General features: G+C 41.0%; 1 protein-coding gene across 3 annotated transcripts; it reads left to right on the plus strand.

Annotated features, from left to right (window-relative positions):
* Positions 1–471: 471 nt before the first annotated feature.
* fxyd6l (FXYD domain containing ion transport regulator 6 like) lies at positions 472–17,228 on the plus strand. Of its 3 annotated transcripts, XM_008301053.1 has the most exons (11): positions 472–702; positions 3,929–4,014; positions 4,155–4,181; positions 5,810–5,836; positions 7,747–7,770; positions 7,972–7,995; positions 11,354–11,428; positions 15,248–15,284; positions 15,376–15,413; positions 16,841–16,864; positions 16,953–17,228. In XM_008301053.1, the coding sequence occupies exons 2-10, from the start codon at positions 3,963–3,965 to the stop codon at positions 16,843–16,845; spliced, it is 309 nt and encodes a 102-aa protein (XP_008299275.1). In that variant the 5' UTR covers positions 472–702; positions 3,929–3,962; the 3' UTR covers positions 16,846–16,864; positions 16,953–17,228. The 3 variants fall into 3 exon arrangements, with proteins under 3 accessions (XP_008299275.1, XP_008299277.1, XP_008299276.1); XM_008301054.1 differs by lacking the exon at positions 5,810–5,836 and having other exon boundaries at positions 478–702; XM_008301055.1 differs by lacking the exons at positions 4,155–4,181; positions 5,810–5,836 and having other exon boundaries at positions 475–702.
* Positions 17,229–17,404: the final 176 nt, after the last annotated feature.

Genomic DNA, 17,404 nt, shown 5'->3' on the forward strand with positions numbered 1-17,404 from the left:
GTGTTGCAGGGAGAGACCTTGCGAAAAGACAGATTTCATATAGCTGAGAGACCTCGCTGACAGACTGCTGCGGCCATGAAAGCTCTCCAGTGTTTATGCTCTCACTTCACTGCACTGAACCTCTCTGTAAAAGCCTGTAAATTACACCTTCAGCACAACAAGCTCACTGTTTGATGCTGCTCGTGTCTCTTTATATTTGCCTGTGGGGGGAAATGAGCATGATTTACAGTTCATTATGGAATCATATTTTACTATCAGGGCTGGCACCGAAAAGAAAGAGAGAGGGGGGAGAAAAAAAAAATACATGGGAATACTCTCCCTGTGCAGTAGCAACTGTAACACACTTCTGCTTGTGTTGTTTACCTCTGTGCAGGGCAGCCCAGGGTAATTTTGGGGAGTAACTTCAGTGGCACCCCGCCCCCTTCTCTCCACTAACTCCTCTCCCTCGACATTCCTCCTGAGACAAGACCAAGAAGGAACAGAGCTTGACTTACAGCAGAGTACTTGCTCCACAGAGTGCAACACAGAATAATTCATTTTTAATCAGTGGGGTTCATTTTTTTTCTGTCTCTCTCTAGTCATAAGAGAAGGTTTTTGCATATTTTATTTTCTTGGCTCAAGTCACAATTAAGAACTTCTTTTACGCAAAGTTTGGCTCACTGGGCGGGACTCACATTAGAGTTTATAGGAGGCTGAGACGCGGTAAGTTCATCCAAATGTCCAAATTTACGCATCTGTGAAATGAATGCATCTCCTTTAACGCTTTTAAATGAAGAAACACGCTCACGTGCGCAGGGTAAGTTTGCAAAACAAAGTTTTTGCGGCTTTGGTTTTGCAGAGGTCTTCACTTTTTTTTTTCATTCCAGCCGGGTTTCTCGACCGCCAAACTAAATGCCTGAGAACATGTGATCGACTAATTACACAAGTCATGACTTTTGCTGCTTTTACGCATGGCAGCGCACATGCCCGACGCGTATTTTTCCATTTACCTGTGCGTTATATGTGTTTTTCCCACGTTTTCCAATTCGTTTGCGCGCTGGTGTCCGGCTCCAAAAAATGCCACGCCATCTGAGAAGTTCAATGGAGTTTGGTGTCACACTTTTTTACGCTGAGCTTTGCCAGCAAACTCTTGCAGCCAGTTACTAAATGTTCTTCTGTGTTTGTCGCGTTAATTGGCGAGAACAAAAGCGCTTTGAGTGCTCCTAATTATCAGCCTCAAAGTTTATCAATTTTGAATCAGGCGCTTTGAGTGTTTCCAAAGTCTCATCCAACTTGTTTTACGCACCGGAATGAGGTCTCCGATTTAATTAGAATAAATGATGTTTGTGCACAACAAGCCTTGCTTCTTGCAGTGTATTGATGATATGTCTAGTTGGGATGTAAATGTGCTCCAGTATGGGGGTTGTCTATATGGGCTAATGTCGGAAAATGTACAATTTAAGCCCCTTTTTCCTAATTACAAACTGTCTGTTAATCCCACTTTATTATAATCCATGGTAATTCATTTTAAGTGTTGCTTTATGGGCTTCTTCCCCATCTCCCCATTATATTCCTCTACATCACTCAGAAGGCTAACAAACAAGATTATTGGATTGCTCCTTGTTAGAATAACTCACCCTGTATTTGTTTGATTAAACCTGATTGGCAGGCCTTTGTTGTTAATCCTGCTCCCAGGGCTGAAGTGTTCGTTTCTTTCCACTCCAGCTCCATGTTCACACCCCCACTCGAGTCATGCATGAATCCCCATCAGCGCTCAGGGCCAGGGAGGGGAACCCTTGGCTCTGCTAACGTGGGCTTTGATCTTTGCAATGCAAAACATTTTATTTCATGGCTTAGATTTTCTGCAACTGTAACTGCTAAGCTACCTGCACTAGATTCTTTTTTTGTTGTTGTTGCTGCTGTCATGCCTTGGGAGTTTACTGGTATAATTTAGCTGTGAAGCGAGTAAAATCGCAACCTCGAAACTGTGGATCTTCTGTAGCTCCTGTGCCCGACGCAAGTCTGGTTGTGGAACCTTAGCGTGTAAACATTTGGGTGTAAAAGCATCCAGAGGAATGTCCCAGATAATATATAGACAGAAAAACGCCCCCACTGGGCTCATGCTCCATGTGTAAACTAGATGACCAAGCAACACCAACCCCAACCCACTGACCAAATATCAAGTGCAACTCAACACCAGCTTGGCCTTACGCCCCTCCACTGGCAAGCTCCATGTTCTGAGGTGCTGAGCCTGAAATAGATCTTCTGCTCTTATGGAGAGTCAAGAGACCGCAATATTAAGACACATATCACGATCAAATTTTGGTCCTATAAGGCGGAGCATTGTGTCCCTGCCAGGAATGGGATCACTAACGGGGCATTCCATTGGATTTACTCTCGGAAACCATTTCAGTTTCGTCGTGAACGTCTTTGTGGTTCAGCATCAGGTTGTCAACAGGTTCTAATGAAACCCTGCATTAAGTTGCATTTTGGGAAGGATGGGATCCAGTGTTTTTTTTTGCAGCTTTGATTTTGACCCTATCATTTTAAGCTACAGTTTCTTGAAGCATTTTCCCCATTTCTGATTTCTTTATTGTCTTTTTTCTGAGCATGCTGTCTGGTTATTTTCTAGAGGGTATTTAAGTTGCTAAAGCAGTAGGCGTCATCTGGTTGGAAATGAAATAAACAAGTGACAAAAGACAGTAAAACATTGTGCTAGAGGTTCTTTGTAGCGATCTCTGAGCTTGAAGGCTTCCTCTCCATCACTCTGCTCTTCAGCTCCTCCACAGATTCTGGATGGATTCAGGTCTGGACTCTGGCTGGACTGCTCCAACATCTCCTCATTGTTTTCTCTTCACCGTTTCTTCACCACTTTGGCTTCACATCATTGCCCTGTTGGAAGCTCCAATGCTGCCCAAGGAGCAGTGTTTCTGCAGACTGCCAGATGCTTTCCTCTTTTCTCATGATGTTATTTACTTTGATCAGGCTGCCTGGTCCAGCCCCAAAGCATCACACTTCCACCGCCATGTTGGAACTGAAGTATGGTCACTGTGTCCACATAGCTCCATTTTCACCTCATGAGTTGATGACAAGACGCATTCCTCTTTGCCCAGGTGCTTGCTTGCAGGTGTTAGCTTTTGCAAAGGCAAGGCAAGCTTTTGTTTCTCCAACTTGAACAAGTGGACTCCCCCATGTTTACTGTCTGCTGGAACGTCTGTCTTGAGATGCCACTTCCGGAGCTGCTCACATTCATCAGGGTGGTCTTGGTTAGGATCCTTGGATTTTCCCTGGCCTCTTGCACTACCATTCGTGCCAATGCATGGGGTCACTTTTCCTTCCACGACCTTTGATATTTCTCACTGCGTGGAACTTTTTGATTTGCACTGAGGCCGCTGGCACTTGAAAGCACTTGGACATGACTTTATAGCCCATCTTGTTAGCAGCCCCAGTGCACGACTCTGTCTCATGATGGCCCCAATATAGTGAGCTCACTAAACGCTTTGGCTTTAGTCATGGCTGGTAATTGACTATAAACCGACTAGAGAACTACTGCGTCAGCTGTTCTTAATTTGCACTGCACTGTAAAACATTGTAGAAACTGGCATTTGGAATGAGAAAGAAGCTTCATTTTCAGAATTAGGATGATTTAGGACGTGGTACTTTTTAGGAAAATGTGAAAAAGCATATTGAAACAGTTTGAATTTATCATTAACATCTCTAGAACAATGTTTCATTATCTTTTGTCACTTGTTTTCCATCCAGAACAAACTTATGGGTCAAATAAGAATACACGATAAATAAAAAATGAGATTAAGTACTATTGCTTCAGACGGTTATCACATAAAACAAGCCTCGACATTACCCCTAGTAAACCAGAAATGTCTCAGGAGCACAGCACTTTTGCAATATCAAGTTAAAACATTTATTGTTTCCCTTTGTTCCTAACAAGGTCCGTGTTTGTTCGATTCTTCTGAAGCGGTACGATGGAACTCGTGGTGTTGGTGGCGTTCAGCTCCTGGCTGGCTCCTGCACTTGGTGAGCATCTTTTTTTTTTTAAATGTTCAGCAGCTTTCGATCTTTAAACCTCTGTAAGTGTTCTGCAGTTACTCCCCATTTCTGTAGCTTCATTCCAACTTCCTCCAATGCTAAAACAAGCTGATGTGTCTGTATAACAGGATCAGCGTTTGGCAGGGAGGTGCTTGGTAAGTTTCTCTGCATTAGAGTGGTCACTCACAACGCATGGCCTGGAGATTTCTTCATCTTTTGCTGCGCTCTTATTTGTCTTTTTGCCACATTGCCCTTAGTTTAGTTTTTTGTTTTTTCTGTTGTTGGCGTTACACTGTTTCCAGCATAATTTGCATTTTCTATTTTTCATCTAAAATGTTTTTGTGCCAGTGTTTTGCTCTGAGAAAAGGCCATGTCAGAACAGTGTAAACATTTCCTTTTACTGCAGTTTGAATAATCAGTTATTCAGACTGCTCCTGCCAAGTTTTTCCATTGTTAATGCAGGTCCTGGTCTTTGATTTGTTTCTGAGTGTACCCTGCATGCCATCAGTCGGGCTTGATGTTAAGCAGATTTGCCTACACTGAGGGGCTTTTTATCATCTTTGACCCTCAGGTCAAACCTTATTTTAAAAGACATGTCCACACCAATATGGGAAAATGTGTTTTTTTTTGCTTCATAGAGGGAAAAACATGAGGATTTAATGCCCGAGAATGAGGTCAGAGTTAACTGTAGCACCGTAACCCTTCCTCTCCAGTCCACGCGATGCAACAGAATTTCTGAAATATTATCGAGTTCAAGGGTTCACATGTGCACACCGACTTTATGGAGTCACATACGTTAAAGACATGATTCTTTCATCACAAGTCAGTTACTGCTGATGAGCTGCTGGAACAAGAAAGCTCGCAGTCTAACTCCTCTCCTTAGACATATAAATTAATATTTTAATATATTCATCAGCAGTTGTCAGAGTTCACATCTAAGCAGAACCATTAGGACTGGCTGACATTTAAAATGCTGTTCAGTCTGTTGAATATTTTAATGACAGCTGTAAAAAAAAAAAAGAAAAAGAAGGAAGCACATTAATGATGTGAAATGCTGCCGAGCACAAGTATTTATGTAACCTCCAGCGCGCTACTCCAAGGTTACATTGTTCTCACTCCAAACAGCGATGCTCATATAAACAACGTCTGCTTTGTGTCTTCTACCAGCCCAAGTTGGCTCTTTAATTATTCAGCTTGTGTTCTTAAAGTCGCTGAACATGAGGCAGAAATTGTGATTTAGTTTATTACCAAGAGCGACATGTTCTGGAGCGAGATTTTTGTTTTTTTTTTTAAGAAAGAACAGCCGACAGTTTTTTCCCCCTGTGGAAGCAGTGAAATGTGACAGATCAGAGGACGGCCTGTACTTTTCCCACATTACTGGCAGGACACTTATTAGCGCAGATCAGGGCAGGAAAACAAAAGTACACTGGAGAGGTGAGTATAATCGTTGTTGTTTTGAGGTTTGGCCGAATTGTTCTATTGCATTCATTTTCCTACAACTGAGATGAGTTTAGTTCTTGTTTCGAGCAATTGGAACCTGTAAAGTCATGTGAAAAAGCAAGTTTGTCCACAAGGAAGTGGTGCCTTTTGTTTTAAAAAAAGCATATTTGGACAAGCAAACATTCGATCCCCTTTGGCGCAGTGCCTGTCGTGTAGCAGGACTAGCCTGACTACCCGGATGTAGACTGACGGTAAAAATCAGCCATTTCCAGCGTGCTTTTCACTCGGCTTTTTTTCCTCCTCTTCCACTATCTGTGTCTGTTTTTTTTTTAAATCCCTTTAGCCTCAGGAAAGAAGAACAACATCCAAGGTAGCAACCTACATGCTGGAAATTTCAAGTTGTGCAGAGGATTATGCAATAAGGCCAGCCTGCTTGGTGCTTGGTTCTCATGTTGCGTGCAAATGTTTCACCAAAACAAGCTTCTTTTTTTTTTTCCCTGTCGCTGCATATTGGGTTTGGCTTCGCACAAGACGGTTGTGTTTTGGTTTAAAGAAACACAAACCAGCGAGAGCGTGATAGTGTGGTGCGGTCAGTCCACTTTCAAGATGCGTCTGGCTATGCAGGACTAAAATAAGACATGGTAGCACCTGTCACTCCCCACACAGGTTCCAATCAGCGGCACCTTGTGGGGAACCCCTGATTCTACTATTATGGATTTGAGGGTGTGATAAATGTACTTCATGTTTTCATGTGTCTGATCTTTCTTTTTTATTATTTAAATTATGAAACTAACTCCAAAATGCCAATTTATGGATGATTTCTTTATCACCGCTATCTATTGGTGTTTGTCCAAATATGGCAAAAGAAATACAATAATTTGCAAATGACACACGAAGGCAGCATGATATTTGGAAAAGAAAAAAAAAAATCCAAAAAGAGGAGAGAGATGGGAGAAAAAAGCACATCCACAAAAAAAAAAAATATCTTCAAAAATTTAAAAAAAATCCATCTGGAACCTTTCTTTTATGGTGTCAAACTGACAAATGCATCCAAAATAGCTTCTTTTATTTATTGTTGTTGCTTTCAGATCTGGCTGTGCACAAAGCTTTGTGGTGCTGATTTAAATGATCAAACAAATTATTTGACTCGTGTGGTGGCGACCGCTGCAAGAAACGGCAGACAGAGTACCTACTTTGGGTCAACATCAACCTTTTTGTAGCCAAAACATTTCAATGCAACTGAAATTGTGTTGGGGTTTTTTTTGCAACCAAATCTTCCCTTTCAGTGCTTCTCTTCTGTCCTTCGCTCATTTTGCTGTGCACATGTGGAGTCTGCATGTCAACAAATCCAGTGAATAATGTTGTAGTCCATCCATCCATCCATCCATCCATTATCCATCCATTATCTATACACCGCTTAATCCTCACTAGGGTCATGGAGGACTGGAGTCTATCCCAGCTGACTTAGGGTGAAGGCAGGGGACACCCTGGACAGGTCACCAGTCTATCACAGGGCTACACTTAGAGACAGACAACCAAGCACACTCACATTCACACCTACGGACAATTTAGAATCACCAATTAACCTCAACATGTTTTTGGACTGTGTGGGAGGAAGCCGGAGAACCCGGAGAGAACCCACGCTGCACGGGGAGAACATGCAAACTCCACACAGAAAGATCCCCCACCGGGACACGAACCAGCGACCTTCTCGCTGCGAGGCAACGATGCTAACCACAGAGCCACCTTGCAGCCCCTAAGTTGTAATCAAGAACCCTTAAATCAGACTAAATGGTGTTCGATGAGACAGATTAGTTGTGGAACAGTTTTCCTTTTGCATCAAGCAGCAAAAGAAGAATCTAAACTGTAGCGTGATGTGTTGGAGTTAATTTTCCGTACTTCAGTTTGATCTTCACATCACGGTGTCGATGCTATGACAGTATATTGTAGAACCCACGTACTTTTTCACATGACTATACGGTTATCTTTTCTGCTAAAACACGGTGTGTGTGACAACGAGCCCCACTGTGGGACCGCGAGTGTTTGAAGACGATTTCTGCTGAATTCATTATCCACAAATTATTCCTCTTTATAGGATTACTATAACCCAGTGTGTATACTTTTGCATAAATACAAATTGGGATTTGAAGGTAGCGTGCACGCTCTCTGGAGAGTGAAATTTGCTCCACTGCCATCAATTTTGCCATTTGCTGACATGCACTTACACCAACAGGGGAATTTCTTCTAAAGACTAATGTTTTTTATTTTTTTCCCCCACAGCTTCATCAGCAGATGAGGATAAAGGTGGGTATTATTTGAACTGAGGCTTAGAAAAGTCAAATTAAGATAAGCTGTGTGTAGCTGACACATAAATTGGTGCTGGGTGATGTCTAGATGAATGACTGAGGCCCTGAAAGCGCTGAATAGCTGTCAGATCATGAGTACTCTGTGAAGTGTGTCACTGGGTAAATCTGCTTCTCATTTGTTCTCTCTCTCTCCCACCAGACTATGACAGCGCTTTCCATTACGGTGAGTGCTGAGCAGACGAACGTGGTCTTTTAATCGCCGACCCTCCGCGCAGGAAACATCTGGGAGGTTCAGATGAGTTTGCATGTTTCACATGTTTTTCCAGACGCGCTGGAAAACTTTGACCCAGAGGCCGAGCTTCTGGAGTCGTCCCAACGCAAACACTTCAAACCCCGTCCGCTGTGACGAGTCAATCCGAGGGACCAAAGTGCACAGAATGGGTTTATACGTTCTATTAATGACGTCTATCGGTGGCGTGGTTGTCCTTATGTTTTTGTAGTGGCACTCCAAGCATCGTCTGCACCCTCACAGGCCTGTCGGAAGAGTTGAAACAGCAGCTAATGATTATTTTCACTGTTGATTAATCTGTTGAATCTCGTTTCACAATAAATCAGTTCGTTGTTTGGTTTAGAAAATGGTGAAAAATGGTGAAAAATGGTGACAAATGGTATTCATGTTCGCTGAAGACCAAGATGACGAATGTGTTATTTAGTCCACAACCCAAAGAGATCCAGTTTACAGTCACAGAGGAAGAAAGAAACCAGAAAGTGTTCAAATTTTGGAGAAACTTTTTTTTTCCCGTTACAAAAATAGCTCGATTTTCAAAATAATTGGCGGGAAAATAATCAAAATAATAAGCAGGACAACATGTACGAACTTTGAGTCATGTTTCCAGCGAAAACGTAATTTTAACTACCAATACAACGGCACAAATGTTATTTACATTTGACTTACCTCAACGTGTTTGCGTAGGTTTGATGTCGAGTTTTTGTAAGCTGCTAGCTCAGTCACTCTGGGCCAACACAGCTTCCACAGCATGATGAAGCTGTTGCCTTTCTTGCACTTGAAGCCAAAGTGGTCCCTTAAATGTGGCCAGGGGGTTCCCTTCGTTTTCTGTCACAGAACGCGACGTTTCGCCTGCAGCGAGGTCCGCACATCTTTTATCCGTCTCGTCCGTCTCCATCTTGCATGTGATTTAGTGCCAATTAGCTTTCCTGCCCATCATTCACTGCGGTTTTGTTTGAATTCTTCTTCTGTGGTGTTTATTTGCGGTTGACACGGCAGCTCAATGTTTATTTTTTATTTAAGCATAATTTTTTTTTTTACTCAGTAGCGGATGTGTTTTCAAATGTAGCAAATTACAATACTTCGTAAAAAAACTACTTAAGTAAAAGTACAGATTTTAAAAACTACTTAAAAAGTTGTGAGTACACAGAAAAACTACTCGATTACAGTAACGCGAGTAAATGTAATTCACTACTTTACACCTCTGGTTATGAATTTAATAGTCGACAACTAATCAATCAATCAAGTCTGTTGTTGCAACTGTCAGGTAGTTTATTATCTCATACAAATGAACAATCATCTTCTAAATGTAATGATTTGATTTGTTTTAAACTGCTTTAGACGTTAATTTTCATACAGCAACTATAAAACTGATGAACCTGGAATGTAACCGTCACATTTAGCTGTTTCAGTGGTTTTTACTTTAGCATCTTGTCGTACACGGATTATTCAAAGGGCTTTACAGGCAAATCTCAAAAATAAAAAATGTAAGTAATACATTTAATTCAGATTGAATGAAAAATTATAGCTGATGGACTGAAACAGCAGAAAAAAGAGAACATAAAAGCTTGTAAGAGATAAAATGAACAATGGAGAAGAAATGAATAAAAGTGCAGACAAGTTTAACTAAAGTACAGGCAGTTCAGACTCGTTAATGACACTGATTACTTTAAAAGCAGTCGGACACATAACGGTCTTTAATTTACTTTTGGGCAAATCCAACTTTCAAACTGTCAAAATCAAGAATTTATACACTATTGTGCTGCATATTTCCATCATTTAAACATTATTTATGTTCAGTTTAATGCTTTTTCTTTCTTCTAAATATCTGTATTTGTGTCTCCTGACAGAATCCTGTTTGGATTTAACATTTTTACAGTTTCAATGTTTTCAAAGCAATTATTTAAAATGCTAAAGTGCTCGTTTGCTTCCAAGAATAAGCTTCACGAGCAGCAGCGAGTGATTTGATTAAAGCTTTGTAGTGTGCTTGCTGATATTTATCACTTTGTGCCAGGTCTGATTATGTCTCTAATTACAGTTGATTCATGAGTTAGTGGATTATAACACAGAAACTGGAATTGATTTGTTTTCAGGAGTAGCACAGTTATTTGCTAGATGATGTAAATGTATATAAAGAAAAAAGAAAAGGAACATTTGTATGTATTAGATCTACTTTTATTTTGTTTGTTTGTAAAAGAAGCTTTTACTACGCTGGGCTCCAGGCTCGCTGTGGACCTAATCCCTTCATGTTTCCCATCCTGGGAGTCACAGACCCCTCAGGGGGTCCCAAGATAAATCTGTGATGTTCCGAGATATTTACAGCTTTCTGGAGCATTTTCTTTTTTCCGTCGTCAAATCCTGGGAGGGTTTCATCTCTTCTGCACACGGCGCCGGGCCAAAAATCAGATCCGAAAGTCTCAAATAAAAAGAAAAATTCCTTTTAAGAGGTCACAACAAATGAAGAACTGAGTGGCGTCTTTGACTCTATAGATATTTTCAAAATGATTTTCGTTGTCAACAGTGTGTTTGCTGTGATAGAGGAAACTTTTTTTTTCTTTGCTTCCTTCCTCCCTTCCTTGCTTTTGTTCTTCACCTTCTTCGGTTCTTTCTTTCTTTCTTTTCTTTTCTGCCGTCCTTCCTTTCTTTTTTCTTTCCGTCTTTACTTGTTTCTCCACCTCTTTCTTTACTTCTTTCTTTCTTCACTTCTTTCTTTTCTGCTGTACTTCCTTCCTTCTTTCCTTTCTTCGCTTTTCTTTCTTTTTGTACTTGTTGCCTTTCCTTCTTCCTTCCTTCTTTCCTTCCTTCCTTCCTTTCTTTCTTTTTTACTGTCGTTCTTTCTTTCTTTGCTTTTCTTTCCTTCCTTCTTTTCTTCCTTCCTGCCTTCCTTCCTTCCTTCCATTCTTTCTTTCTTTTTTACTGTATTTCGTTCTTTCCTTCTTTGTTTGTTTCTTTCTTCACTTTTCCTTCCTTCCTTTCTTTCCTGCCTTTCTGTCTTTTTCACGTTCAACATTTCATCCATGTCCTTTTTTTTTCTACAGTCGACTAAAGAGTTAAAACTGACCGTTGTGTGTTTACAGTTTTGGTGACTGTAGCTCGCAGGAATTTGTGGCGTCCCGATAGAACCATTTGGGGTCGGCCGAATATTCCTGCTCATGAATCAAAATGCAATTAAGAGCCCTCACAAGAAAAAAAAAAAACCCTCAAAAAGCTTTTCAGTTTGTTCCTTAGTAACTGAAGGCGTTTACATGCCATCAATCTCTCCTGCGAGCTCTCTAAATGTCTTTCTTCCTTTCAGATTATGAATCCCTGAGAATCGGAGGCCTGGTTTTTGCCGTGGTGCTCTTCCTCCTCGGCATCGCCCTCATTGTCAGTGAGTATCCGACCCGGCGAAGTGCACAGCAGTTGTGATATTCCAAGTGTCGGTGCCGCCACACGGTGATCCCAGCATGTGGGAATTGACCTCACAGTCTCCCCGATTCACGCAGCGCTATAAAAAGCAAGCAGGCTTCAGTTTTCTCTTATTTCTGGGAGGAAGACGAACACATGCTGCTTTGCACAAGGCCGACGCTCTCACGCTGCCTCTATCGCAGCACTGTGGCCTTCATATCTCATCCTTTTTCTCGCTCACACTGCCTTTCCAACATTCCTCCTCCTCCTCCTACCTGCCAACACATGCTGCTGCTGCTGCTGCTGCTGGTGGTAGCCCTGAAACCAAAACCAGCCGATAAATAATTCAGCGGGACCCACACACTCTGCTGCTGCTGCTGCTCGTAAAGAGCAGAGTGGGATTCTAACTGCACTTTATGAACACTTGTGTCTCAGACTTTTTTTTTTTTTTTTTAGTGTGAAAAACATTATTTATGAGCAGTGGAGCTATACACAGAATATTCAGAGGCTTATAAAAATAGCTGATTTCATTATATTTGAATTAATTATTCATTTGTAAATCACAAAGCTTAAAAGTTTGTATGCTATAGTTCCATTATTATTATTATTATTATAGTTGCAATTATTTCAAAATTGATTGACAAGTTTTGTGGGTTTTTTTTCCCACCCTGAGCATTTTCTGGGCTTTCTAGGTTTTTGGGTTTTTTTGTATTTTTGCCTCACTGTGGATTCATTTTTCACTGCAAAGTAAAAGTTCTGCGACTCTATGGAAGCGGCACAGCCTTGACTAGAAGTAGAGGGGACTTAAAAATATCTTCAGTGCAGCCTGACACAGTTATAATGCCATAAATCACTAAAAAAAAAAAAAAAAAAAAAAAAGAATTTCTTGCAGCCTGCAGCTCAGCCCAGATCAGCTCAACACTCCTCTAATTTTTGTCACATGACTGTTGGTCACATTGCTTTTCAGAATTCTTGTGATTTTTGCAAAATCTAGTCAGAACAAACAGATTATTTTGGGCATTTCTTAAAAATAAGACAAAAAATATGTCAAGAAATATAACGATTTTAGCCTCAGATTTTGTTAATTTTTCCACCTGATTAGTTAAAGAACTGCTGGAAAGTTCAAAATAATGATTTATTTTCTTCCAGTTTTTATAGTTTCTGGCTCAGACAAGTTGTATTATTTTGGTGTTTTGCTTTTAAAAATAGAAAACATGATTAACTTCACATCAAAGATAATTGTGTTTGTGCCGTTTGCTCAGGAAACACAAAACACTAATTTCCTCCTTTTACCTCAGATTTGTCTTAAGTTATATCTGTGAAGATATTCAAACTTTTCAAAGTTACAGATTGGGCCCTTTAGGTTTTCAAGATCAACTGATGAACAGATGAAAGTCCGTTTGATTCTGATTTAATCAGCACTTTTGAAAGTGTGACTTCAAATGCTACAATGGCCAAGGGCAAGTCTTAGAGGCAGAGTTTTTGAAGACAACATGAAGGCGGCAAACCCTGGAAGATTATTATTTGCTGCTTGGAATGAAAAGTTTTTGACAGCCTTATGCAACCTTGAGCACCTCCCCGTGTCAAAGGTAGTGAATATAAGATGAGTGAACAGTTTTATTCTTAGTTCTGATGGTGCAGTATGTAGGTCGCTGGCTTGGTCTGAGATTTCCAACAGGCCTACGCTGCCAAGAACGCTCCTTGCTCCATATTTCAGGATGCCGTGGCTTGTTGCTGTAATTGAAGAACCTTATGCACCTTATGCAAGAATAAATGTGTTGATTTCACTATTTTTAGAGAGGCCTATGATGCATATGGACATCTGAAACCTGCCTGCAGGTTTGAAAGTCTGTTCTTTTTAAAACGCAGCCAAAAAGTGTAAAAGTAGAAAAGAGTTTCTAGCTTTCCAATCATTTGTGAATACATTGTGTGCAACATGTGGTTTCATCAGGAAAAAGAACTAAATCTAAGCTTAAAATCATCATATTTCATCAAAGTTGTTTTATTCTAGGGCTGCAAGGTGGATCGGTGGTTAGCACCGTTCCCTCTCAGCAAGAAGGTCGCCGGATCGCATCCCAGTGAGGACACCCGGGACCTTTCTGCGTGGAGTTTGCATGTTCTCCCCGTGCAGCGTGGGTTCTCTCCGGGTTCTCCGGCTTCCTCCCACACAGTCCAAAAACATGTTGAGGTTAATTGGTGATACTAAATTGTCCGTAGGTGTGAATGTGAGTGTGCTTGGTTGTCTGTCTCTAAGTGTAGCCCTGTGATAGACTGGTGACCTGTCCAGGTGAACCTGCCTTCACCCTGAGTCAGCTGGGATAGACTCCAGCCCCCCACGACCCTAGTGAGGATTAAGTGGTGTATAGATAATGGATGGATGTTTTATTCTACATGACTAATCAAACATGTGCTAAACTGAACATTTACACCAGATCCTTTAAAAAAAATAAAATAAATTCTGTGCTCCTCTGAGAACCAATGACTGGTTCTCGGCTGCCACCGATAGTCACATGACAAATATACAAAACAGATTTCAGCTGAACTGCAGGCAGTGTTTACATGCATCAGAGCAAAATATAACAGATTTGAGCCATAAAATACATACAGCACAGCTTAAAACGATGGAGTAATCTGTGCATCTGTCTGTTAAATAACTCACTGTTGCTTTTTTATTTTTTAGGTTTATGGCATTTGAACTGTGTCATGTTGCACAGAAGACATTTCTGAGTTCTCTCTGCTTCTGGTGTTTGTTTCCATGGAGGTGCAGGACTTTATATTGCAGTGAAAAATGAGCCAAAAACAAAACCAAGCAGCAATCCTGTCAGTAAATTCACAAAATCAGAGTATTTATTTTCAAAGTACAGTGAGATATGTGCAAATAGGAAATATAAAAATCTAGTAGAGCAATGGTACCAGGTGTAGTCAGTGTAATACTTGTTTGGTGTATTGCTAAATACAGTAGTAGTGTCCCGGCTGGATATTGCACATCGCTGAGCATCATGTAGTGACCTAAACTAGTGCAAAAAGTACATACAAGTTGCATGCAAACGTTTAGGATCAGCGTATAAATACAAGATGCAAAGGTAGAAGATAGTTATTTATGATGATTTTATGCAACAAGAGACGAAACAGAGATTCTTCGCTTTAAGCATCAGCCTTCAGTACATGCCAACGATAAGGTCGTGTCACCAGAATGACCTCCGCTGGCGTTCTGCAGCGATACCACTCCGCTGCTTTACAAGCTGAGAAGTAATGAACAGAAGTTATTCATCTGATTCAGACCCACGGTCGGTGATTGAGATGCACGGCCTGTTTTGTGAATGTAGGAACAATAATGAGCAAACTCGGCATCATCTCTGACATTTACAAGCAAACCGACGTGGGTTTTAAATCGCGGAGGTTCAGCATTGAAGCTCTTGGCTTGCACATAATATAAACGCTACTAACCAGAAGTTATTCAGCTCGCGCGGTTTTTAGCTAAACAACTGAATTGCAGTTGAGTTACATGAATGTAGTCTTGAGCTCGAGCCAACAAGTTGCAATCTTCTAAGGCCTCGCTAGGCTCGCCGCCCAGATGAGCTTACGGGCACCAGCTCAAGTCTGCATTCATGTATCCGTCAAGGCTTGGAACGACCTGCTCCTTTAAAACCAAAGGAAGTGTCAGGGGCACGCAGCTGGCTGCCACGGCGGCAAACATGCTCTTTAGAATTTGTCTTGTCCCTTTTGTACAACAGCGTAGTGGAAGTGACAACGTGAAGCTGCATAATTCTTTCTCTTGTGTTTCTACCAAAAAAAAAAACAGGCCGAAAATGTACCTGCTCAAAGAACGACAAGTCAAGGTGAGTTAATTGAACAAACAGCATTTTTAAGATTTCTTTTTTCTACTGTGAAATTGCTGTTTTTGATGAATGAACGGTTGATTCTCCTCAGACCCAGAGGCCCTGATGTGGAACCAGGTGTCCCGAGAGGTAAGTATTTTCCTGTCTTACATGGCAACAAGGAATTTTAATAGACTTTCAAGTGGATAGAGTGAAGGCCCTGGTTATTCACACCCGCTTTTGATTTAGAGTGAATGTTTCTATCACCAGTAAATTTCTTCTGTCTAGAAAGTGATAAAAGACAGTAAGACATTGTGTTAGGGATGTTATTTGATTAGTTTCTTTTTGTTTTTATTTTCATTTTTACTAAAAAGGCCTTTATTTATACTCTTTACCACATCAGTCAAGCAGTTCCAGTGTCTAACAGTCTGAGAGTGTCCATCTCCAGCTCTCTGATCTTGAAGGCTTCCTCTCCATCACTCTGTTCTTCAGCTCCTCCACAGCTTCTGGACGGATTCAGGTCTGGACTCTGGCTGGGCCGCTCCAACATCTTCTCATTGTTTTCTCTTCACCACTTTGGCTGCAGGTTTCACATCATCATCTTGTTGGAATCCTGCCCTATGAGCAGTGTTTCTGTGCTCCTCTTTTGTCACGGTGCCACTTACGTTGACCAGGCTGCCTGGAAGTATCACATTCCCACCACAATGTTTGACCTTGAGGATGCTTATCTTCGCGCTGGAATCCTTCTCCTTACTTTCACCGAACAAAATCTACATTCCTGTGCCCACACAACTCTCATTTCCAAAATCTTTCTTCTTTGTCGAGCTGAGCTTTAGTGTGTCTGTCTTGGAGACGTGCATCCTCCTCGGTCTTCATGGAGACCAGCCTTCTTCAGTGTCCGACTGACGTGTAGCTACCAGAACTGCTCCCACTCACCGGGATGCGCTCGGTGCTGATCCTCGGATTCGTCTCCACTCTGTGCGGTACAGGGCTCGCTTTTTGCATTCCTTCCACACTCTTTGAGATTTTCCACAGTGTGGAACTTTTTGATGATGCTTTGCAACTGTGGCCACTGGCACATGAAAGCACTCGGATATGGCTTTATAACCTTTCCCCGTCTTGTGAGCAGCAACTCTGAACCCTCGTAGTAAACTCACTAAGCTGTTTGGCTTATGCCAGGACTTGCAATTGACCAGTAGCTCACTGGAGAACTGCTGCATTCACTGTTCTCAGTTTATCATGTATTAGAATCTTCTTTAATATGGTAGAAACCGGTACGACCCTTAAAGTAGGGTCAAAGTTGTGTCTTTGTTTTTGTTTTTTGCCAAAAACTGGCAACAATTTATGAATTTTATGAATAATTGTGGACGTGGTAGGTTGAAAACAACAAACAAAATTGTTAATATTCATCATTAAAATGTCTAACACACTGTCTTGCTGTCTCTTGTCACTTTTCAGAAGATGCTGAAAATGTAAACATCGATTCGCTATAAATCAAAATAAGGCATGGGTATGAATAATTTGGGGCATTGCCATTTTTCTTTTTCCCAATAAATGATCTGATACTCTTTCTACAGCTTAATGGACACAGAAGCAGAACTGTAAGTGTAACCTCTTCAAATCTATTTCCTTTCATAAGAAGCTGAACTATATGTTGTCTATAAAACTTCCCTCCTTCCTCTTCTACAGTTTCTCTGAACGTTACCAGTAGGTGGCAGCAAATACTGTGATCACAGCAGAAGACAATCCTTCCATGAACCCACAACATGGAGCTTTCTTCACTTTCAGAATCTTACTGTACTCCTTTTTTTTTCTCTCTCCCTTTTTTTAACGTTTTTATCACCAATAACTGTAGGTAGATGATGTGCCGACTTTATACAGTAGCAATAGTTTGATTAACATTTGTATTTTTTTGTGATTTTCAAATTGATGCAAAAAATAATAAAGCCGATGTTTGAAAATGTAGATTTCTTTTGTGTTTTTTTTATTTAATTTTCTGTGAGAGCAGAAGTAAAGCCGGGACCACAGCCCTTTATTATACTGCACTCCTGCTTCTGCTGACACTGCAGACGCTTCAGTTGCACATGCAGTAGTAACTAGCAGGAGTGAGTGTGGAATGATTTATGTGCTGCATTGGGCAG

This window comes from Stegastes partitus, unplaced genomic scaffold, assembly GCF_000690725.1.
Source record: "Stegastes partitus isolate 25-593 unplaced genomic scaffold, Stegastes_partitus-1.0.2 Scaffold1625, whole genome shotgun sequence".
Classification (NCBI taxonomy): domain Eukaryota; kingdom Metazoa; phylum Chordata; class Actinopteri; family Pomacentridae; genus Stegastes; species Stegastes partitus.